The 24,441-nt window shown below is 42.2% G+C and overlaps 2 protein-coding genes and 1 non-coding gene across 3 annotated transcripts; 2 read left to right on the top strand and 1 right to left on the bottom strand.

The window, feature by feature from the left end:
* Nucleotides 1-3,315: 3,315 nt before the first annotated feature.
* On the bottom strand, nucleotides 3,316-3,421 carry LOC117201939 (U6 spliceosomal RNA). The gene has a single exon (XR_004484083.1). It is a non-coding gene; the product is annotated as a U6 spliceosomal RNA (small nuclear RNA).
* Nucleotides 3,422-7,683: 4,262 nt separating this feature from the next.
* LOC101274429 (olfactory receptor 13C7-like) lies at nucleotides 7,684-8,644 on the top strand. The gene is given in 2 exon segments (XM_033431255.2): nucleotides 7,684-8,493; nucleotides 8,495-8,644. Coding segments are annotated over 2 exon segments (960 nt in total).
* A 13,142-nt stretch (nucleotides 8,645-21,786) lies between these two features.
* Nucleotides 21,787-23,601, top strand: LOC101280653 (olfactory receptor 2S2). The gene is given in 2 exon segments (XM_049710839.1): nucleotides 21,787-22,780; nucleotides 22,782-23,601. Coding segments are annotated over 2 exon segments (1,035 nt in total). The 5' UTR covers nucleotides 21,787-22,156; the 3' UTR covers nucleotides 23,193-23,601.
* The last annotated feature ends 840 nt before the right edge of the window (nucleotides 23,602-24,441 follow it).

The following is a 24,441-nucleotide window of genomic DNA, read 5'->3' as shown; positions in this document are numbered from 1 at the left end:
CGCAGGCTGCAGGTTCGTAGTTCCTGTTGTTTTTGGTGTCTCCCCCCAGCGGGTAAGGTTGGTTCTGTGGGTTGTGTAGGCCTTCTGGTGGAGGGGACTGGTGCCTGTGTTCTGGTGGATGAGGCTGGATCTTGTCCTTATGGTGGGCAGGACCATGCCCGGTGGTGTGTTTTGGGGTGTGTGTGAACTTATTATGATTTTAGGCAGCCTCTCTGCTAATGGGTGGGGTTGTGTTCCTGTCTTGCTAGTTGTTTGGCATGGGGTGTCCAGCACTGGAGCTTGCTGGTCGTTGAGTGGAGCTGGGTCTTAGCATTGAGATGGAGATCTCTGGGAGTGCTTTTGCCAACTGAGAGCTCTATTACGTGGGGCTGGGATGTCTCTGGTGGTCGAATGTCCTGAACTTGGCTCTCCCACCTCAGAGGCTCAGGTCTGACACCCAGCTGGAGCACCAAGACCCTGACAGCCACACAGCTTTTGGGAAGTCTGAGGTCTTCTGCCAGTGTTGAGTAGGTGTTCTGTAGGAGTTGTTCCACATGTAGATGTATTTTTGATGTATTTGTGGGGAGGAAGGTGATCTCCACGTATTACTCCTCCACCATCTTGAAGGTCCTCTTGGCATGCTTTTGAGGTTCATTGGTTGTAAAATGTATCAGTAGTTTGCTTCTTTTTATTATAGAATAGTATTCCATTGTATAGTTGTACCACATTGTGCTTATCTATTCACCCATTGATCAACATTTGGATTGTTCCCAGTTTTCGGCTATTACGGGTAATGCTGCTATTTAACATTTATATACACAACTTTGTGTGGAATTGGTGGGTCATATGATACAGATGTGTTTAACTCTAAGAAACTGCTAAACTGTTTTTCCAAAGTGATTGTAACATTTTAAATACCCACGAAGCAATGTATGACAGTTCCAATTTCTCCACATCATCACCAACACTTGGTGTTATTAGTCTTTCCAATACAGCTCTTCTAGTGGTTGTACAATAGTATGTCATTGTAGTTTTAATTTGCATTTCCCTGATGGCTACTGATATTGAGCATCTTTTCATGTGCTTTTTAGCCACTGACATACCTTTTGGTGAAGATATTTTAATTGGGTTGTCTTTTTATTATGTCATATGTAAGAGTTCTTTTATGTAGCCTAGATATAAGACCTTTATCATATATATAATTTGCAAGTACTTTCAGTCCTTTTTCTTTGTCTTCATTTTTTATGGTGTCATTTAAAAAGCAAAAGTTTTAAATTTTGTAGTATATTTAAAAGTTTGGTGTCTTATTTAAGAAATCTTTACTTAACCCAAGGTCACAAATATTTTCTCCTATGTTTTCTTCTAGAAGATGTATGATTTTAGGTTTTACATTTAGGTCTGTGATCCATTCTGAGTTAATTTTTTGTATGGGTGAGGCAAGGTTCGCATTAATTTTTTACTTATGAATATCCAACTGTTTCAGCACCATCTGTTGAAAAGACTATCTTTTCCCCCTTTGGATTGCTTTGGTAACTTTTTTTTTTTTTTTTTTGCGGTACGCGGGCCTCTCACTATTGTGGCCTCTCCCACCGCAGAGCACAGGCTCCGGACGCGCAGGCTCAGCAGCCATGGCTCACGGGCCCAGCCACTCCGCGGCATGTGGGATCCTCCCAGACCGGAGCACGAACCCGTGTCCCCTGCATCGGCAGGCGGACTCTCAACCACTGCGCCACCAGGGAAGCCCCCTTTGGTAACTTTCTTAAAAGCCAACAGATCAGAGATATAAGGACTAAATTCTGGACTTCCTTTTTTTTTTGTCATCTTAAAAACATGGAATGTGCACTTTCCCAGACTTCAAGATTTAAAGTCATATTGGCAGCTCCCCAGCACTGGGCAGCAGGAAGCTTATCCTGCCTACTGATGAAGCAACAAAAGTTTCAGGCTTCCTAACTGACATTTACAGGGTGCCTTCAAGTAGTGAGTGTAGTGTGAGGATCTAGAAAGCATGATGAACAAAACAAACACAAAACCAGAGACAGAAAGAAATCGACTAGAGAAAATGGCACTATTTTGTAGCTAAGGCTCTAGAGCCCACAAGTCACAACTACTGAGCCCATGTGCCACAGCTACTGAAGCCCGCATGCCTAGAGCCTGTGCTCTGCAACAAGAGAAGCCACGACAATGAGAAGCCCGCGCACTGCAATGAAGAGTAGCCCCCGCTTGCCACAACTAGAGAAAGCCCACGCACAGCAACAAAGACCCAACACAGCCAAAAAATAAATAATTTTTTTTTTTTTTAAAAAAGAGTATTTCTCAAGTGCAGGGAGGATTCTTTATATGAAGTGTATGTGCGTACAGTCTGCAAGTTAGGAAAGTTTCTTAAACGCTATGCTTCTTTTCTCCATTTGTAAACTGCAGCTACTAATACGGTTATTAAAAATTACATGGGTTAATACATATTAAGTGCTTAGAAGATGATCTGGGACGTAATGATTGCTCGAATAAATAACAGCTATTATTATTAAGCATGCACCTTCATGTACATGATGGTGAGCTTTCTACTGAGAAACTTGGCTTAAAACAGCAGCATAAGGGAAATAGTTATGAGACACTGGAATAGATAGTCAAAGAAACTGACAACACTGCTCTAAATCTACTTTAAAAAAAAAAAAAGTAAAGCCTTCTGTGGTGGCGCAGTGGTTAAGAATCCACCTGCCAATGCAGGGGACACGGGTTCGAGCCCTGGCTCGGGAAGATCCCACATGCCGCAGAGCAACTAAGCCCGTGCACCACAACTACTGAGCCTGCCCTCTAGAGCCTGTGAGCCACAACTACTGAGCCTGCCCTCTAGAGCCTGTGAGCCACAACTACTGAGCCCTTGTGCCACAAGTACTGAAGCCCACGCGCCTAGAGCCCATGCTCCGCAACAAGAGAAGCTACCCCAATGAGAAGTCCATGCACCGCAATGAAGAGTAGTCCCTGCTTGCTGCAACCAGAGAAAGCCTGTGCGCAGCAACAAAGACCCAACGTAGCCAAAAATAAATAAATTATATATACATATATTACTTTAAAAAAAAGAAAACAAGAAAGATCCCTCTCTGTCTGAGGGAAGGATGGAATAAATGCTTAAGTGAAAAAAGTAATATGTATTCATTGTAAAATGAACAAACAAACAAATCAAACACTACAAAGATGTAGAAACTCCCAGTACTCATACCCAATTTGGCATTTACCATTTAAGCCTTTTCTCATTTATATATTATGCATTTTCCCACCTGTGTGGTGGTTTTTTTTTTTTTTTAACAAAAATGGGATCATATCATCCAAAAAAAAAAAAAAAACATGGAATGCTTCATGAATTTGTGTGTCATCCTTGCACGGGGCCATGCTAATCTTCTCTGTATAGTTCCAATTTTTGTATATGTGCTGCTGAAGTGAGCACTGGACTTTCTATTCTGTTATATCTGCTAACTTTAAACTATGGCTATCCCCAGTCATGTTGAACATTTATGTCAAGAGACCAGCAGGCAAGGAAAGGAGTCACTATCCTAGTGGCATATAACTGATCCTGCTCAAGAGGAGGAGATAGGGCTGCTTTTACAACAGGAGGGCTATTATGGGCTGAATTTTTGTGTCCCACCAAAATTCATATGCTGAATCCCTTAGAGTCTATTACCTAGGAAACCCAAACAATGACCACTGTTTTTAACAATAGGACCATATCACAGAGCTTCAGAAGCAGGTTGTCTGATTTTCAAGAGAGCCACCATTTCAGCCCAGAAGTTATTCCATTTCAAGAAGAACACAGCTGTAGAGGTAGAAAGACGACAGCATTTCACACACACACACACACACACACACACACACACACACACACAAGAATGTGGCATTGCATGGAGAAAAGGCATTGTGCATTTTCCACTTTGAGGGGGCTAGGTGTGAGCATCAGGTTTCAGAATAATGCAGGAAGCCAAGAATCTGTACAAACTAATAGTACAACAAAAGGCAGCTGTGGGATTGTGGTTGGTTTAGAAGTAGTGCTCACAACTGTGGAGCAAACAAGACTACCCAAGTTGACCCAAGAAGAGCATGGTGTGGTGAATTCCAAGACGTGATGGACACTGCAAAGTTGGGATTCTAATGTGTCTAAAATTTGCTCTGTATAATTCTAGAATTTCAATTAATTATTGAAAACTACTTCTCAAACTTTAACATGCATATAAATCGCCTGAGAATTTTGTGAAAATGCAGATTACAGTTCAGTAAATCTGGAATGGGACTGGAGATTCTGCAGTTCTAACAAGATCTCAAGTGATGTTGCTGGTGTTAGATCACACTTTGAGTAGCAAGTACCTAGGATATTCTGGTAGAATTAGTCTGGCACTGGGGCTGATTCATTCATTTGCCTAATTGATATCTGTATCCTTGTTTGAGCAAGAATTTTGAGACAGCTAAAATATTCAGATGTACATAGTAATCCCTAGAGCAACCACTAGAAAAATAAGGCGAAGAGCTACAGCTAAAAAGCCAATACATAAATTAAAATGGAATTAGTTCTAAGAATTATTCAATTAACCTAAGAGACTGGAGGAAAATAGGAACAGATGAACAAAAAGTAGATGTGATCAATAGAAAACAACAACAAATAGTAAACTAAACCCAACTATTCAGTGATTACATTAAAGAGAAATGGATCAAACTTACTAATTAAAATACAGAGACTGTCAGACTGGGTAAAAAAGCAAGTCTCAACTGTATTCTGTCTAAAAGAAGCATTTAAAAAATAAAGACACATACAGGTTGAAGGTAAAAGGATGGAAAAATATATCAAGCAAACAGCTGGAGAGTTATATTAGTATCAGATAAAGTAGATTTGAAGACAAAGCATATTACCAGAATAAAGAGGGACATTTCATAAGGATAAGGTGTCAAATAATCAGGAAGACATAAAATCATGAATGTATATTCACCTAGTAACCAAGCCTCAAAATAATATGAATGAAAAACAGACATATTTAAAGGGAGAAATAGAGCCACAGTCAGAATTGGAGATTTTCATATCCTCTTCTCAGTAATTGATAGAACTAGACAAAAAAAAGTCAAAAATTAATTCGCTATGGACCATAGACCTAAACATAAAAGCTGAAAGAAACTATAAAGCTTTTATTATAGAACATAGAAAAACATCTTTGTGATTGGGGGGTAGGCAAAATTTTCTTAGAGAGGATATGGAAAGTAATAACCAAAAAAATGTTTTAATGATAGAGTTCATCAAAATTTAAAACATCTGCTCAGCAGAAGACACTATCAAGAAAATGAACATGCAAGGCACAAACTGGTAGAATATTCACAGTACACATATCTGACAAAGGACTTGTATCTAAAATATATAAGAACTTCCTACAACTCAATATTTTTTTAAAAAAACAACAGAAAACTATAATAATGGACAAAATGTTTCAACAGATAATTCACAAAGAAAGACACAGGAATGATCAATGATCATGAAAAAGTGCTCAAGGTTACTTGTTATCAGGAAAATGATGCAGATGAAAACCACAATGAGATACAACTACACATCACCAGAGTGGGTAAAATTTTAGACTGACAACGCCAAACGCTGGCAAGAATGTGATATGAGAACTCTTGTGGGTTTTTTTTTTTTTTTTGGCGGTACCCGGGCCTCTCACCGTTGTGGCCTCTCCCGTTGCGGAGCACAGGCTCCTGATGCGCAGGCTCAGCGGCCATGGCTCACGGGCCCAGCCGCTCTGCGGCATGTGGGATCTTCCTGGACCGGGGCATGAACCCGTGGTCCCCTGCAACGGCAGGCGGACTCTCAACCACTGCGCCACCAGGGAAGCCCTCTTGTGCTTTTTTTTTTTTAATTAGGGTATAATTGCTTTACAATGGTGTGTTAGTTTCTGCTTTATAACAAAGTGAATCAGTTATACATATACATATGTTCCCATATCTCTTCCCTCTTGCGTCTCCCTCCCTCCCACCCTCCCTATCCCACCCCTCCAGGCGGTCACAAAGCATGGAGCCGATATCCCTGTGCCATGCGGCTGCTTCCCACTAGCTATCTACTTTACGTTTGGTAGTGTATATATGTCCATGCCTCTCTCTCGTGAAAAAGAATTTTCTAATACTCTAGAGCTCTGCAAATATGGAGTAGGTCGTTTGGGAATGTAGTGGGCTCTTCATCATTAGAGGAAATCAAGCTGAAACTGAAAAGCCATGCATCACTGTGGTGCAGAAAAAGATCTACAATGGGAGACAGAGTTGGACTAGATTATTTGGGGAAGCATAATCATGATATAATTCTGTGTAACATACCTAGAAGCTTAGCCAAAATATTCAAGGACTATTAATGTCTACTGATTCCTGTGTGGACATTCACCAAGAGGGAATGATAACAAAAAAATAAAATAACATAACATAATATAGATGTTGTTTAAGAGTACAAACTTGTGACAAGTAGTAAATAACCCAGTGATCTAATGCACAGTTCAGTGAATATAGACAGCAATATTGTACCATAATTATGTAATAAATATCACAACAGCAATCATATTACAATATGTAAATGTATCAAAGTAACACATTGTACACCTTAAATTTACATGTTTTATGTCAAATATATTCAAGACCGAAAAAAAAGAAAAAAGCACTGCTTTTAGTTATCTAAGAGAACTAGATTTCCAGAAGCTGTGACCCACTGTGGATTTTTGGAGACAGTCCTCTGTCTATCTTCATAAAACATCAGATTCAAACTATTAGGAACATATCAGCATTTCCAGATCACAAAATTACCTTGGAGACCTCCCCAAGGTATCTCTCCATGTCCAGTGTCCTTTTGTCCTTAAAAGCCCAGCTAGATTCTACATCACTTAAGAAGCATTTCATGACCCCTGTTCTATCAACATGCATGTCCTTTTGGATGTTCTGGCCTCTCCTGAATCCTTCTGCTTCCCCTCCCTGACAGGTTGTGTGCCCATTTAAGCCTGGGCCATGGGTCACCCCTGTTCCTCATGGGAATTCTCACACCCATACACTGGGTGATCAACAAGTGTTTTGATGGATGGATGGATGGATATTCAGACACAGACAAATAGATTGATGGAGGGATGGATGGATGGAGGGATGGAGGGATGGAGGGATGGATGCACAAACGGACAAGACAGGTGGCTGGACAGACAGATGAATGGAAAGCCCTGGAGCTAGCATTGCTCATGAGAAAAGAGATCTTGGGAACAACAGGAGTATGTTTTCTGTGAAAATGATCTGGAGAAACAGAGTGAGTATTCACAACTAATGATTTCCCTAGTACCTAGCACAAAGTGGGAGAACGCAGAGCAAACTTAAAGTCACTTTTCTGGCCAAGTTTAATGAGATGAACTGCCATATAGGACACAGAACCACTAAAATGAATATGTTATGTATCTTGTCTCTGATTGAATGCATTAAATAATCAGAATCTTCACTTTAAACACTGTAAATTTGATATTCTATGACCCCAAAGTAATTTCTAATTTTATTTCTCCTTTTTCTTGGAAACAAATAGAGACTGTGGACTTTCACAATGGTTTTTCAATCACTCAGCCAGACTGGAACTCCAGACCAGATGCCCTGGATCTACATGAGACAAAGGATGTTGAGTTTGGATCACTGAGTATTTTATTTAGTTGAAAGACGAGACAGACCATGGAAAGTACCAACCAGACAGCCTCTGTGACAGAGTTCATTCTCCTGGGCCTCTCAGCCCACCCAAGGCTGGAGAAAACGTTCTTTGTGCTCATCCTGTCCATGTACCTGGTGATCCTGCTGGGCAACGGGGTCCTCATCCTGGTGACCATCCTGGACTCCTGCCTACACAAGCCCATGTACTTCTTCCTGAGGAACCTCTCCTTCCTGGACATCTGCTACACAACCTCCTCAGTCCCCCTCATCCTTGACAGCTTCCTGACCCCCAGGAAAACCATCCCCTTCTCAGCATGTGCTGTGCAGATGTTCCTCTCCTTTGCCATGGGGGCCACGGAGTGTGTGCTTCTGGGCATGATGGCGTTTGATCGCCATATGGCCATCTGCAACCCCCTGAGGTCCCCTGAGGTCATGAGCAAGGCTGCCTATGCACCCATGGCTGCCAGCTCCTGGGCAGCTGGAAGCACCACTGTCATGATGCAGACATCCCTAGCAATGCAACTACCCTTCTGTGGGGACAATGTCATCAACAACTTCACCTGTGAGATCCTGGCTGTCCTGAAGTTGGCCTGTGCTGACATCTCCATCAATATAATCAGTATGGTTGTGGCCAATGTGATCTTCCTGGGCATCCCAGTTCTGTTCATCTTTTTCTCCTACGTGTTCATCATCGCTACCATTTTGAAGATCCCCTCAGCTGAGAGGAGGAAAAAGACCTTCTGCACCTGCTCTGCCCACCAAACAGCTGTAGTCATCTTCTATAGGACCATCCTCTTCATGTATGGGAAGCCTAAATCCAAGGACCCCCTGGGAGGCAGACAAACAGGACCTTGCAGACAAGCTCACCTCCCTCTTCTATGGAGTGGTGACCCCCTTGCTCAACCCCATCATCTACAGCCTGAGGAATAAGGAGGCGAAGGCCGCTGTGAGGAACCTGGTAACTCGGAAACGCTTCACCCAGTGATGCTGGAGGGGTCCTGATGGTTCCTGTTCCCTGGTTTCTCTTACCTGAGGGTCTCGGAGGATAAGATGAAGGGCTAACTTCATGCAAGTTTACGTAGGTAAATCTAATTACACGGAATCTCATTACACCCAAGAGCTTTGTGTGAACAGAAAGCATTTAATATGAATTTTCCCCTCATTCTATAGGCGATTCTACAAAAGTATATTTGTGTTGATCAAGCCTTACAGTTCTCTATATCTGTGATGCATAGTAAACAAATTGATAACAAGGAAAAGTAACCCTTCAAGATTTATTGTTTAACTCATGAAAAGCTCAAGTCTGTAGGGCCATAATTCAATTACTCCTTGGCTCGCCCTTTGAACATATATGAAAGGGTTCTTATTTTTATGTGACCTATGTCAACTCTTCCTACTCCATTATTAAATAACAGTAATATTTTTATCCTTATCCTCATTGCCTCTTTCTCCTTATTGTCATTTAAATTATTAAAACTGTTTCTTGAATCATTCTCTTCCTGTGTCTTCAAAATTAACCTTTCTCTTGTTCTTAACCAAGTCCCCCACCAGAAAATCATTTATATCTTTGGAGCAGAGAGGAGAGCAAGGTGTGGCGAAACTGATGCAAAGGTCAAAGGTTCAGGCCTTTTTTCTTTTCCCTTTTTTGAAAATGTTATTCATCCCTGGCTTCTTTCCCTAGATATCCTTGGCCTCCAAGGGTCATCAGAGTAATGTCAAAACTGAGAGGTACCGAGGAGAATCAAATGAATTCTATTAACCACCTGACCTGGCTTGACCGAGTGTGCAGCCAGGGGGTGACCATCGCTTGCTTTTCTACCTAAGAAACCCCAAAGCCACACAGTAGTCAGAGGGAGAGGAGGTGATGCTCAGAGGGAGGAGGAGACATCTAAGAATCACCTACATGACTGGTGAGGAATTCCAAGGCAGCTCCCTAGAGTAATTAATCTAGACATCTAGTTAAAGAATGAGTAGAATAGAAAACCTCTGACAGTTGATATCAATTTTTAATCCAATAGAGAGGAAACTAACAATCGAAACGATCAGCCTTTGCTGAAACAGAGTCATTGCAGGAAGATGGTGAAAGCATTAAAGAAAATTCTCAGTGGTTTTCTCAGCAGAATTCAAGAGGGTAGTGAATCAATAAAACAAGAGAAGTCTATAAAAAAAGAAGCTAGGAGAAAAGATAACTGGGAAATAAGAACTTTTTCTTAGGGGAAAGATTCCACTTACTGGATCAAAGAAAATTCAGTAGAAAGTATTTAAAAGTAGATGGCACAATTTTTTAAAATGAACTTTAAAATTAAAAATAACTTAAATTCCTCTCCTAGACTTCACAGAGAAAAACAAAGAGATTTAAGTTATTTGAGAAAAGATGAGAGGCATGGGAGATAGACCAGGGGGATCCATCATGAAAACATGAAGAGAAAACAGAGCAGACAAAAGACAAATAATAACTAAAGAGAAAAAAACACATTTCACTGAATAGAAGTTTTAGATATTTTGTTCATAAAATGTTCATCAATCACCAGATAAGAATTGTAGCAAAAGACACACCTACCTAGGATAACTATTCAAGGATAACTTTTGATGCCTATATATACCAAAATAGTTCTATAGACTTTTACACAGAAGAAAAGCATATTTCCTAAGAAGGAATGAGAATCTGACTGCCATTGGCCAGCTGTTCTGCAGCCCTAAATGTAGACATCAGTGGAACAAGGTTTACTAAGTTGTGAGGGAAATGGGCTGTGAGTCCCGAGTTCTACATACCCCTCATCATTGCACAGATACGAGGGTTAAAAAGACACTTGCTGTCATGTGTAAACACAGAAAGCACATACCCCTGCAATCCCTTCCTGAAAAAAAATTTATTTAGAACATTCTCCCAACAAACAGTTAAAAATAAATAAATGAAAGGATGTGATGGATATGCCATAGAAGAGACAGTGGAGAATGATGAAATGCATAAGACCAATGAAGTTTAGTCAATTCTTATACCAAATTTGCAAAGACAAATCTATGAAGGAATTAGTAGCAATCATGTCGAGGTAAACAGTAACAAGAAAGCAATGATGGAGCTCCAGTTACAATTCTAGATGACTTCATCAAGCTGGGAAATGGAGAAAGAGAAGCAAAGGCCACTGAAGGCTTCATCTTACAAAGGATATGGTGGGAAGGGATTCTTATAAATATAATCCATTGCATTGATACTGAAATGCAACAAAAGTCTTAACATGCTTGTTGAAAATTTACGAGTCAATACCAGTAGACAAGTATTAGAATTCTTTCTTTGAAAGAATCCGAGGATTATGAAAGAACAAAGAAAGTTCATCAAATGAAAAAACTCATTTATTGAACCTAAGTAGATTTAAATCATTGTACAGTAAACAAATAATACACATTACCCAGTGGGTTTTTTTTTTAGGAATTTCAAGGTTTCTAACATTAGGAACATTAGGAGATCAATTACTGCAACCATTTTGTTAACAGATTAAATAAGAAAAAGTAATCCCATCCACAAATGTTGAGAAGTCATTTGGTAAAATCTAGCATCTATTTCTGACTTTTTAAAGTAGTGGACTTGAATAGAAGAAACCATCCTTCGTGAAGAACAACAGCAAACAGCATACTTGACGGCAGAATACCAACGACATGCCTACGATGCATGTCTGGATTAGGACCTCTGCTCTCGATGTCTGCATCATTCTAGCTAATTAAACCAGATCAGAAAAACAAATAAGGAACAAAATATAGAAAAGAAGAAAACTATTCAGTAAGTAAACAGATGTTGTTTACTGAGGAAAAAAGTTTAATCAAGTGCAAAACTACTACAACTAGTAAGAAAGTACAGTAGGGGGGTTGTATATAATTCACACCAGTCACAACTTTAAAACACCTAGGGAAAATACATAAAGGAGTTTGAGTACATCATATATTTACAATGGTCATGCATTAACAGAAGATATTTTAAAAAGATGTTTCGGGCTTCCCTGGTGGTGCAGTGGTTGAGAGTCCGCCTGCCGATACAGGGGACACGGGTTCATGCCCCGGTCCGGGAGGATCCCACATGCCGCGGAGCGGCTGGGCCCGTGAGCCATGGCCGCTGGGCCTGCTCATCCGGAGCCTGTGTTCCAGGGCAGGAGAGGCCACAACAGTGAGAGGCCCGCGTACCGCAAAAAAAAAAAAAAAAAGATGTTTTCATTTTGGAGGGAGGAAAAGCCCTGAATGTAAACTTCAGGGCAGTCTAGAGTATCCTCCAAGTACCCTCATTCAAAGCCTTTTTCCCCCTTTCTAACAGGTTGGGATGACCCATGCTCCATCCATTTTCCCATCCCTAGAGCAGGTCCATCCTATTTGTTGGGAAAAGGTCCAAGCCCTGGGCTTGGAGGCAAACACAAAGGCTCACTCATCAAAGGTTCTCAGAAGCAAAGAAAACCAGTCTCTACTCCAGCCCTTGTTTTGAAGATAACCAAAGAGTTTAAACCAGACCACTGACAAATGGAGTCTTTCAGAGCTCTGCGTACGTGCAAATTAATTTCTACCTGATTACTACTGGTGACCATTTCTCTCAATATAGGATGATCCTTAAAATCTTCAAGAGAGTATAGTATCTAATGAAGGTTATCACAAAATACGACCTAATCAAACATCACAGATGATCACAGACAACGTGTCTAGAACATAATCACCCAAACTGCATTTAAGGAATCAGAGCATTTAAGGAATCAGAGCATTTCAGATGCCGGACGGGGAACGTGTCCCCTGTGGACACGACCAGGTGGGAAAGGACCAGGACCAGGTCCTGGTGGAAGGACCAGGTGGGAAAGCAGGAGCTAACTGCCTCTTCCTCCTCAGCTCCAGCCAACTGCTGCCAGGCAGGAATGCAGAAAGGGGGTGGGGAGGGAATGCAAAGAGCTGCTCCCTTTGCTGCAGGCTCCACATTTATCTCTGGTGTTTGCAGAGTTGAGTGCTTCCCATAATTCTTCAACAGTATAAGTATTATGAGGACCAAACAAAATTTGTTCCTCAACCATTTTTGGCTATGGGTTGCAATTTACGACCTCTGCTAGAAGCACATGTAAATCACAGTATTGTTGGAGTTCCTACTGATGCCGTCACAGAGGTCACTTACATCTTCACTGTGCATCTATTGTTTGGGGAGGAAACTGCCCTCTCACTCTTATCATGTGATTCTAGTGGGGCTGCCAATTGTACTACACCAACGCTTGGCCACAGCGATCAGTCTAAGGGAAAGCATATGACCTAGGTCAAACTAATCAGAACCATTCCCCAGCATATTTCAACTGGAGCAAGAAGAAAGGGGTCCTGTATTAGCTTTCTATGCTGCATAGCAGATCACCACTTAGTAGCTTCAGACAATACACATTTATAATCCTGCCATTTCTGTGAGTTAGGAATTCAAGCAAGTCCTCTGCAAGGCTGCAGTCTAAGGTGTTGGCCAGGGCTCAGTTCTCATCTGGAGACTCAAATAGAAAAATGTGGATTAGGCTGCTGACAGCTCTCTTCCCTAGCACGTGAGAAAGTCTGCTAAAAATGAAGCCAGGAAAAGACAAGTAGAGATAAGAACCATATGAAGAGACAGAGAGTCCTAATGACACGGTGAGTCCCTAATTCCAGCTGTGCCTGAGACTGAATCCACCCTTGAACTTCTCAGTTGTATGAGCATTAAAGTTTGTATTGGGATTATGCTGGTTGGAGTAAGTTTTCTATCTAGAAACTTACAAAGTCCTGACAATTACAAAGCCCAAAGCAAAAGCATCTTTACAAAGTCACCCTCTCTTGCTGACCACTGCATACTCCAACTGCAATCCTATATTTATCTTACATGGTAGATAATTCCCAATTGAGATACAAAAAACTGCAAACTAGTCTTGGTCAAATTCCAGGCTCTTTTTCAAATAAAACAGAAGGAATAAACTCTTTTCAGGCCTGCACTCCCCCTGAACATTGATGCCAAAATGCTAAAATACAAAAAATCAATAAAACAAATATAGTAATATACTTAGAAGATAATACACTGTGAGAAAGTTGCATTCATCCCAAAAAAGCATGGATAGGGTGAACATTAAAATTTTACCACATTAATAAATTAAAGAAGAAAAACCAAATGATCATCTCAATAGATGTAGAAAGTGTTTGATAAAACTCCATGTCCTGGGACTTCCCTGGTGGCTCAGTGGTTAAGAATCCGCCTGCCAATGCAGGGGACACGGGTTCGAGGCCTGGTCCGGGAAGATCCCACATGCCTCAGAGCAACTAAGCCCGTGCACCACAACTACTGAGCCCATGCACCACAACTACTGAAGCCCTCGCGCCTACAGCCCGTGCACCGCAACAAAGAGTAGCCCCTGCTCGCCACTCGCCGCAACTAGAGAAAGCCCACGCGCAGCAACCAAGACCTAACACAGCCAAAAATTAATTAATTTAAAAAAATTCAATGTCTTGACAATAACCACTCTACTCCAGCCAGACACCTCAGGAAAAAAAAAAACAACACCCTTACCCCACCAGCAAAGGTTGAGCAGACAGCCTAGACTTCCATTCTTACCAGGCTATGACAAGGCAACCCAACCGCTACCCTGTCAATGTGGTATCAGAGGAGGCTGGATAGGGAGGTGGGATGTTTATATCTGCTGGGCAGTAACAAGTCCCCACCCCAACCCACAGTGTCAGTGGAGACCACATGGGAAGCTCCTTCTCCTTCCCACTTGGGTGGTATCAGAGGGGGCCTAAAGAAGGGTCAGGACTTGTGCCTGTGCTAATGAGGCCACCCCTTCCCACAGTGTCAGTGGAGGTCGTGGGAGTAGTACTAGGCACTCCTGCCTCTGCCAGGCAGAAGGGAATCAGCAGAGCCCTAGCAGGGAGCTGAAATTCCCACTCCCCACCCAGCAGTAAGGAGGATCCCCTCCTCCCAGGAATACAAGGCTGGTTCAATATTCAAAGATCAGTCAATGCATCTACCATATTTACAGGCTAAATAGGAATAAAATCACATGATTATACCAAGTGAAACAGAAGAAGCTTTTGAAAAAACAACACTCATTCATGATAAAAACTTTCAGCACTGAACTGGAAGCCCCAGCCAGGGAGGCAGGACAAGAAAAAAAGACTGCAAGTCTAACGTTTTTGAAGGAAGAAAAAGAAACTGTCATCATTCACAGATATTATTACCTACTATATAGGAAATCTAAAATAATTTAGAGATATAAGTATTTAAAAGAGAGTTTAGCAAGGTTCCTAGACAAAATCAATGTTAAAAAAAACCCAATTGCATTTCTATATTCCAGCAGCAGATTATGAAATATTTTTAAAGATATCGAGAAATATAAATATAGATATTTATATATTAAGATATAAATACCACCATACAGGGGTAAATCTAGTAAAACAGCTCCAAGACTTTTATGCATACAATTATAAATTATAAAATGTTTTGAATGATATTAAAGAGAGAAATACTTCTCATTCATGGGTAGGAAAATTCAGTATTATAGAGATGTTAATTCTCCCCAAATTGATCTCTATATATTCAGTGTAATCCCAAATTTTAATCCCCAGAATTTAAGAAGCTGGTTCAATAATTTATATGAAAGAACAAAAGACCAAGAACAGGCATGAGGTATTAGAAGTACTGGAGGGGGGGAATAAAGGGGTTTACCCTACAAGAAATCAAAACATACAATAAAGCAATATTTATTAGGGCGGTGCAGCATTGACACAGGAATAGACGAACCAATGGAAAAGAGTAGAGATCCCAGAAGCAGATCCATTTATGTTGGGAGACTTGATATACGACAGAGATGGTACTGCAGACTGGTGGAGAAAGGATGGGCTATAAACACAACTAGGACAATTGGGAAGACATATGTGTACCAGGAGAAAAGTATAAAATATTTATAGCAGCATTCAGTTGGGAAGCAACCCAATTATCCATCAAAATAGAACGTATAAATAAGCTGTGCTACGGTCATAGAATGGAATGTAGCAATACAAAGTAATGAATTTATCTACACTTATAAATATGAATGAATCTCGCAAACATAATATTGAATGAAGAAACAAGTCAAAAAGAACACCTACAAGTGATTTGATTTTTAGAGTTCAGAAAGAGGAAAACCTAAACTACATTGTTTAAAGATGTATCCATGGGTGATAAAATTCAAGAAAAGCAAGGAAATGATCATAACAAAAGTAACGAGTGTGATTATCTCTGGGAGGAGAGAGAGAGAGAGAGAGAGGGCTGGGAGTGGGAAGGAATACCCAGGAAGATTTCAAGGTGCTGGCAATGTGGCAATGTTCTACTCCTTAAATTAGGTGGCAATTGCTTTATTATTCTTTAAATTTAAAATATGTGTTTTATATACTTTCATATGCATTTACATATATGTGCTATATTTCACATTTTTTAATTATTTTAAATACCAAAAGTTTTAAATACTGCAATGAGATGTCACTTCTCAACTATCAGTTTGGCAAAGACCAAAAAGTCTCAAGACCAACATATTATGTTGACAGCGTATGAGAAAACAGACATTCTCATATACTGATAAGACCTTGTAAATTTGGCAATATCCATAAAAATTACAAATGTACATAAAACATATATTTTTACCACATGTGCTAAATTATAAATATGCAAGGATGTTTGTTGTAGCACTGATTGTAATAGCATAAGACTGGAAAGGACTGAAAAATGTAAATGTCCTTCAATATCAGACTGGTTAATTAAATGATTATCTATATTTACAATGGAATATATGCAGACATTTAAAAGAATGAAGCAGTACTACATATGTTTTCTTCAAGGTATATATCTCCAAGGTATATGCTAAGTGAGGAAAAGCAAGACAGTATGTATTTGTGCTAACTTTATTTTGGAGACAAATTTAGCACAAATACACAATGTCTTACTATCTTGCCTTTCTTACTTAACAATATGCATAGAACACCACTGAAGAAAAAGCATACAAGAAATTGCTAATATTGTTTGCCTCGAGGGAGAAGAACTGGGTGACTGGAGACAGAGGCTTAATTTTATTATACCTCCTATACCTTATAAATTTTGTTCCAAGTACAAGTAATACCTACTAAATAACAGTGATGATAATCATGATGATGATGATGATGATGATGATGGTGATATCAATAATCATAAAGAGAATTAGATGTACTGAGATTGAAATCCCAGCTCTGCTGTTCACAAGATGTGGTCTTTGGTAAATCGCTTAACTTTTTAAAGTCTGTTCCCTCAAATAAAAAAATAGGGCGATAATAAATACAACCTCCCAGGGAAGACTGGAAGTAGATACTTAACATACGTGCATTGCTGGATTTTACTGTATTTACATAATGTGTGTAAAATGTTTGTCACAGTGACGGGCACATGGGGGAGCTCAATGAACGTAGTTAATTCTGCAGTCGCTGCTACTGTTAGATATCTGTCTGCCTCCCCATCCTGGGTGTCTAGGCCTTCACCTTGCGGACAAGGTGCTTGGCCCCTAAAGCGAGCACTGGCTTCTCTGAGACCCTGGGGAAGGCTCAGGAGGAAGCTGGCATCTGCTGTGCCCGCCTCTCCATCTCCAGTTGGCCATATCCCAGTCACTGCCTCTAACTGCAACGGACGGCGGGGATGTGGAGCCCCTGAGTACGCTGGAGTCCCCAGGTATGCTGAGCCCCAGCACCCTGTGCACACTCGACATTCCAAAGTTTAAATTGCTTCTGGGACTAGCAGTGTCCTTGTAGGAGTCCACGGCTACAGCTTCAGGACTCCCTTCACTGCTGGGGAAAATGGACCCTTGGGATTCCTCAGCCTCAGACAAGGATGACAGGTCCTGTACAGGAAGAGTCTGTAACTGAAATACCCAGGGCTCAGCCAACACAGCTGGGAGGAAGGACGTGAGAGAAACACCCACCAGAGGCTAAAGTTCCCACAAGGATTCAGGGGGAAAAAGAAGAAAGAGGGTCTCAGAGGTAAAGGAAGTCAGGCAGGGGAGTGTCTGGGTCTTTCCCTGGCATATAGGGTCTGGTCCTGGGGTGCAGTGAGGAGTTGAGAATTGTGTCTGGGATCAGGAGACTCAGAGAGGCGGCCACAAGCAGGACACAGGTGGGGAGAGCTGGGCTGTGACGGGGACAGAGGTGGTTGGCCATGCCTTCTGCAGAGCATTTCCCAAAGATGTACTTTCCACTCCCCTGCCTCTGCTCTGAGAAACCTTCCCGCAGCTGATGCTGGAGCAGGGAGGAGCAGCTGAGAGGCAGTGCTAGGCAGTCCATCCTGCTCTCCAGGGCTCACCACTTTCCAAGCCCCTGCCCTGCCCTTGCTGCTCCCTCCTCACAGGAACCCAGGGAGGGAGGCCCATAGGATTCCTGTCATCCCCCTCCTGCAGAGATTTCTCAGAAGAATGGTCTTCCTCAGGGTCAGAGGGTCAGCGGGTCAGCAGACCCAAGCCTGGTCCAACTGGTTTCCAGTCTATGGCTAGTTCTTTCTGTTTTTCTCACTTTCCTTTCATAATTGCTAAGATTTTTTCCCCCTGAATACCAAGTAACTTGTGCCCACTGTATTAATAGAAAATGGGGTAATACTGAAGAGGTACAAAGAGGAATCCCTCCCCTACTGATTTTGCTATAATTTCCTTCCAGTAACTTTAATCCACACATATCATTTACCTAATTGAGATCATAACAGTGTGTAAAATTTTGTATTCTCCCTTTTCATTTACCATTATAGTGGAATAATATTCTGGTGTAAAAAATCACAAATATAACTTTAATTATATATTAAATATATATATATATATATATATATATAAGTTATGTTCCATTATATGAAGTGGCATAATTTACTTAGGCATTTCTTTTTTTTTTTTTTTTTTGGCAGTACGTGGGCCTCTCACTGTTGTGGCCTCTCCCGTTGCGGAGCACGGGCTCCGGACGCGCAGGCTCAGCGGCCATGGCTCACGGGCCCAGCCGCTCCGCGGCATGTGGGATCTTCCCAGACCGGGGCACGAACCCGTGTCCCCTGCATTGGCAGGCGGACTCTCAACCACTGCGCCACCGGGGAAGCCCTACTTGGGCATTTCTTGATGGACAGTTATTTTGTTTCCTATTTTCACTTGCAAATATTGCTACGTAAAAGCCTTTACTGTGAGACATTGGCCCTCTACTCTCATTGATTCTGTAGAATTATTTCCTAGAGGTGGAATTGCTAAGGTGATGGGTATGCAGGTTTTTCAGGTTTTTACTTTTTCTAGGCAAACAGCTCCTCAGAAAGGCTGTATGAACGTGTAAGGGGCTTTTTGACTACACTGAGCTACCTCCACTCCTCAGCTACCTGCTGGCTCCAGAGACAGGTAGAGGTGGGACCACTAGCCAGGCCAGGTCCTCGGGACAAGCCAAGGAGCCACACCTGCACGTACAGCCCCACAAAGGTGAAAGCTTCCATTCCTCTCCCTGCTCTCCCGGCTGGCCTCATCTCCCTCCTCTCACTGGGCTGTATGAGTCAGAGCTCTTTCTTTTCTTCCATCCTGAGTCCCCTCCAAAGCCTGACACAGCCCTACTTTATCTCCCCTACACACACACACACACACACACACGCACACACCACACCCAAAGGAGTGGGCAGCCACCTTTACCAAAGACTGCTCCCAGCATGGGATAGTCCACAACAGAGTTGGGATGCCCAGGGAAGCACCTGATTCAGCCTTCTCAGGATGCACATGGGGAAACTGAGACCTCAGGAGGAGAAGGGACTTGCTCAAGCCACAGAGAATACCCATGTCATGGGCAGGGGCGGGTCCCACAGCTCCAGTCTCGGTGTGCAAGGTCTTCCTAGCTGTTCAGTTCATCCCGATTGAATCAACTTTTATTCAGCATCTCCCATGTGACAGGCACTAAGATTTCCATGGATGCAGCTCTCACGAAGGTCAAATCCTGTGTATCACTCACGCCCACACCGCATCGTTCATGGGCAGGACTTTCTGTGTGCACAGATTTGTCTGCTGGGAGTGGACACGACGGCTTCTCTAACAGAAGCCACTTTCCTTGGCTTCTGCCAGCACAGCATGTCCTTGTCACTATCAAATTTTGTTTGTGACACTGACCATAATGTTTACTTTTCATTTCCTGGAAGAGCTGGGAGAGACACTGGGAGGAATGTGGGATAAGTTGGGGCAGAAGTTCATGGCGGGGCACACAGAGTGGACCTGCCTCGAGCAAACAGAAACAGCCTCATGTGCTGAGGGACTCGGGGGGACGGTAATAGGCTTGCACAGGAAATACAATGAAACCCGTGATTGCATAATGGGGGAGCGTCTCCTGGATTAGGTCAATGGCTCTCTGCCGGTGCAACTCTGCACACCCCTCTCCTCCCAGAAACATTTAGCAATGTCTGGAGACATTTTTAGCTGTTACAACTCAGGGAGTAGGTGCTACTAGCAACTGGTGGGTGGAGGCCAGGGATGCTACTGCTAAACATCCTACAATGCACAGGACAGCCCCTCACAACAAAGAATTATCCAGCCCCAAATGTCAATAGTGCTGAGGTTGAGAAACACTGGATTCAATTCCGGGCAGGAGCTGAACCGCCTGACAACATATCTGACATAAACTCTTCCACCATGAGTGAAGCAAAGGCATGCTGAACAAAGAGAGGGATCAGAGAATATATAGAGCTGGTATTGGAGAGACAGGAGCTTTCAAAAATCTGTGCACTAAGACATCAAGGCAACTATTTGGTGGAAAGAACTCAGAATTGGAGCCTGCAATCCAACCCCAGAGCGAAAATCATTCAACCCCAATCTGTCATTCAACCCCAGAGAGAAAATCTTCCACTCCTCTGAGCTTTGGTTACTTCATCTATAAACCTTGAATGACAGTATCTTCTTCTTGGGGTGTTTCAAACAGTGTGGCACAGAGTAGATGCTCCTTAATGTTTACCACTCATCTTCCACCACACCCCCACTCCTACACACACACCCGCTGCAATTAAGAAGGAGCTAGAGGGCTTCCCTGGTGGCGCAGTGGTTGAGAATCTGCCTGCTAATGCAGGGGACATGGGTTCGAGCCCTGATCTGGGAGGATCCCACATGCCGCTGAGCAACTAGGCCCGTGAGCCACAACTACTGAGCCTGCGTGTCTGGAGCCTGTGCTCCGCAACAAGAGAGGCCGCGATAGTGAGAGGCCCGCACACCGCAATGAAGAGTGGCCCCCGCTTGCCACAACTAGAGAAAGCCCTTGCACAGAAACGAAGACGCAACACGGCAAAAATTAATTAATTAATTAATAAACCCCTACCCCCAACATCTTCTTTAAAAAAAAAAAAAAGGAGCTAGAGAAATATTATCAATGAGGATTCTGAATTTAGAGTCTGAGCTATTGCAACTAAGAGACTAGAAATCCTCTACACAAAGGCATATAGGTCTCCCTATAAGCTAGTTGCTTGTACGGAACCCAAGGATGGGGTCAGAAAGCCAGAATATTACACAAGAATAAAATATAGCATAAAAGGACAAAGGAAAAACATTTCTTAGTTAACTCTGGCTAAGAAGTTCACCAATATTCCAGGGAGATGAGTTTAGAAATTAATGCTGTACAGCCTACTATCTGGTACGTGTAGTCTATATGGTTATTGATCACTGAGTTAACTGGTTAGTAAGCTGCACAGTTGTCAGCCCAGAGTGTGTGTTCAATCACTCCAATCAATCCTTGTGTTGACTTCATAAAGTTCCTCCCCATATAGGAAGCTCCCCATATATTGCTATCAATCTGTATTAAACTAGGCAGATTCCAATGCTGACAACGTCAAGTTTGTGTCATTTATGGTAGGCAGACTGGAGAAGTCATCCTCCGTGTGGTTGAGTCTTTACCTGGGCTTGTCTCTGTCTGGAAGTGGATTGACATTTTATACAAGTTTTGTAGTCAAAATTTAAAGAGGCTTTAAAATTTACTGGTTCTAAGAATTGGATCAGCTTGGGGATTTTCCTCCCTGAGAATCTAAGAAAACTCAGATTAAATGAAATGTCTATACATTTACATTAAAGAGAAATCATTCATAGGATTTTCCAGCCACTAGTCATAATGCGGAGGAAAATCTCTCCTTGACTGGGGATCAGGTCCGCTGGGGTCAAATCCTATCTCTGTCACCAACTTAGAAGGCTCAGACAGGTCACTTCCCTCTCGAGGTCTCAGTTGCTTTTATGGACAATGAGAGGATGTAGCAACTTCGGAAACACCCCTCACACACCTAGACTACTTGAGGCCCTCGCCCAATGCTGGCCCGTTGTAAGCTCTGCTCCAACTCTGACCTTCTCTCATGTAAGAGCTGAGGACACCCTGCTGTCTCTTTCAGTTGTTTTTCTCTAACACACATATGCTCTCCTATTACACAGCAGTAATGACCACATACCAGATGCCTGGGACTCTTTTCAAGAAAGCCTGATATGCTACTTTTGTAATTTGCTGATGACAGAGGGGATATCACATGGAAAAAGCTAATCAGACCTCCCCCCTGGTGGGGTTCATTCTCCTGGGCCTCTCAGCCCACCCAAGGCTGGAGGAAACATTCTTTGTGCTCATCCTGCTCATGTACCTGGTGACCCTGCTGGGCAACGAGGTCCTCATCCTGGTGACCATCCTGGACTCCCGCCTACACAAGCCCATGTACTTCTTCCTGAGGAACCTCTCCTTCCTGGACATCTGCTACACAACCTCCTCAGTCTCTCTGGTCCTGGATGGCTTCCTGGCCCCCCAGGAAACCATCTCTTTCTCCACCTGTGCCGTGCAGATGTTCCTCTCCTTTGCCATGGCAGGGACAGAGTGTGTGCTCCTGAGCATGATGGCGTTTGATCGCTACGTGGCCATATGCAACCCCCTTAGATACCCTGGGGTCATGAGCAAGGCTGCCTATGTGCCCATGGCTGCCAGCTTCTGGGCTATTGGTGGTGTTGCTTCTCTGGTACACACATCCTTGGCAATTCAGTTGGCCCTCTGTGGGGACAACATCATCAACCACTTCACCTGTGAGATCTTGGCTGTCCTGAAGTTGGCCTGTGCCGACATCTCCATCAATGTGATCGGTATAGGGGTGACCAATGTGATCTTCCTGGGGCGTCCCAGTTCTGTTCATCTCTGCCTCTTATGTCTTCATCATTGCTACCATCCTGAGGATCCCCTCAGCTGAGGGGAGGAAAAAGGCCTTCTCCACCTGCTCTGCCCACCTCACTGTGGTGATAATATTCTATGGGACCTTATTTTTCATGTATGGGAAGCCCATGTCTAAGGACCCCCTCCTGGGGGTAGACAAAGAGGATCTTTCAGACAAGCTCATCTCCCTCTTCTATGGGGTGGTAACCCCCATGCTCAACCCCATCATCTACAGCCTGAGGAACAAGGATGTGAAGGCCGCTGTGAGGAAACTGGTGAGTCAGAAATCCTTCAGTCAGTGTTGTAGGAGGAGTCTTCTGTGGTTCTCACCCCCATGGAAGACAGGACTTCAATCATTACAGCTGCCATTCTAAAGCCAAGTCAACTTAACTGGAATGATCTCTTGCCCTTAAGTCCATTTTCAGGGAATGTTTAACTTTTCAGAGTGTATTTCCTGAGTTTTGGCTACATGTCTGACATTCAACAGATGTCAGACAATAAATCCTCTAATTGAATGATGAAGACATTCTGAAAACATGTTAAAACCAAGGAGACAGGGACCATTAGAGCAAGCCTAATGGCCCGTGTTGTGCCTAAACTGCAGAGTTAGTTCAGAGACATAAGATGGCTCTCACAGCAGCTTTGCCACCCCTGTTGGAATCACAGGGAGAGTCAGAGGAACAAGGAGGAAGTGGACATTTTCATCTTGGACTGCTGTATATTAGATTGAGTTTGCCTGAAATGCTCAGAAGAGACAAAATTTGCCACATTGAAAGACTCTGGGTGAGAATAACCTATTTTGATTAAATAAATTTCTTTTTTATCTATGAGAAAATTGAGGCTATATTTTTCTTGATGCACTGCACATTTTGAAACACTGCTAGTCAATCAAATTAAATTGAAGAAGGAGTAGAGGGTTTGAATTTGACATTTATCACTTAACAGCAATTCCCAATAGAAAAGTTAGTATTCTGTTACATAATAACTCACATTCTGAAAAAAAAAATAGATGACAGGTAGATAGATAAAGAAAGAAATAGATAGTGGCTAAATATGTTTGAAGACTTTGGGGTGGGGGGTTAAAGTTGCCAGGAATTCTCAGAGCCTTTAATATACTAATGTACACTGCAAATGTCCAAGAGACATAAAGTCTGTAGCATTTCCTGAGCCTCCATAGTTTAGCACAATAAAACTGGGAAGCATTTTCTTACTTATGACCTTGGGCAGGTTGCTTAACATCTCTCAGCTTATTTCTTCATATTTTAAAAACTTAACCACTTTATTTTATGTGGATTAGATAAGACACTATAAATAAGTCCTCTGTAAATAGTAAGCAACATAGAAATGTAAGATATTGCTAGAAGTATTATTATGAGTGCTGCACAGTGCTAATGTGCCATGTGGAAGAGAGCAAGATATAGTTCCTATCTAGAACAATAGATACAAAAGATGGATGAGACATTTGAGATGGCAGTGGATGAACAGAAGCAGTTTTATGGCAAGTTATATTAAATTCTGAGAATACTGGAAAACTAAAAGAGAATTTAGAAAAGGAATCCAATTTTGAGAACATAGTAGATCTTGGAAACTTTTGCTTCAAGTGATATTTACGTTTTCTTATAT

This window comes from Orcinus orca, chromosome 6, assembly GCF_937001465.1.
Source record: "Orcinus orca chromosome 6, mOrcOrc1.1, whole genome shotgun sequence".
Taxonomy (NCBI): Eukaryota; Metazoa; Chordata; class Mammalia; order Artiodactyla; family Delphinidae; genus Orcinus; species Orcinus orca.
Note: the sequence above shows the minus strand (reverse complement) of the source record. Positions and strands in the feature narration are given on the sequence as shown.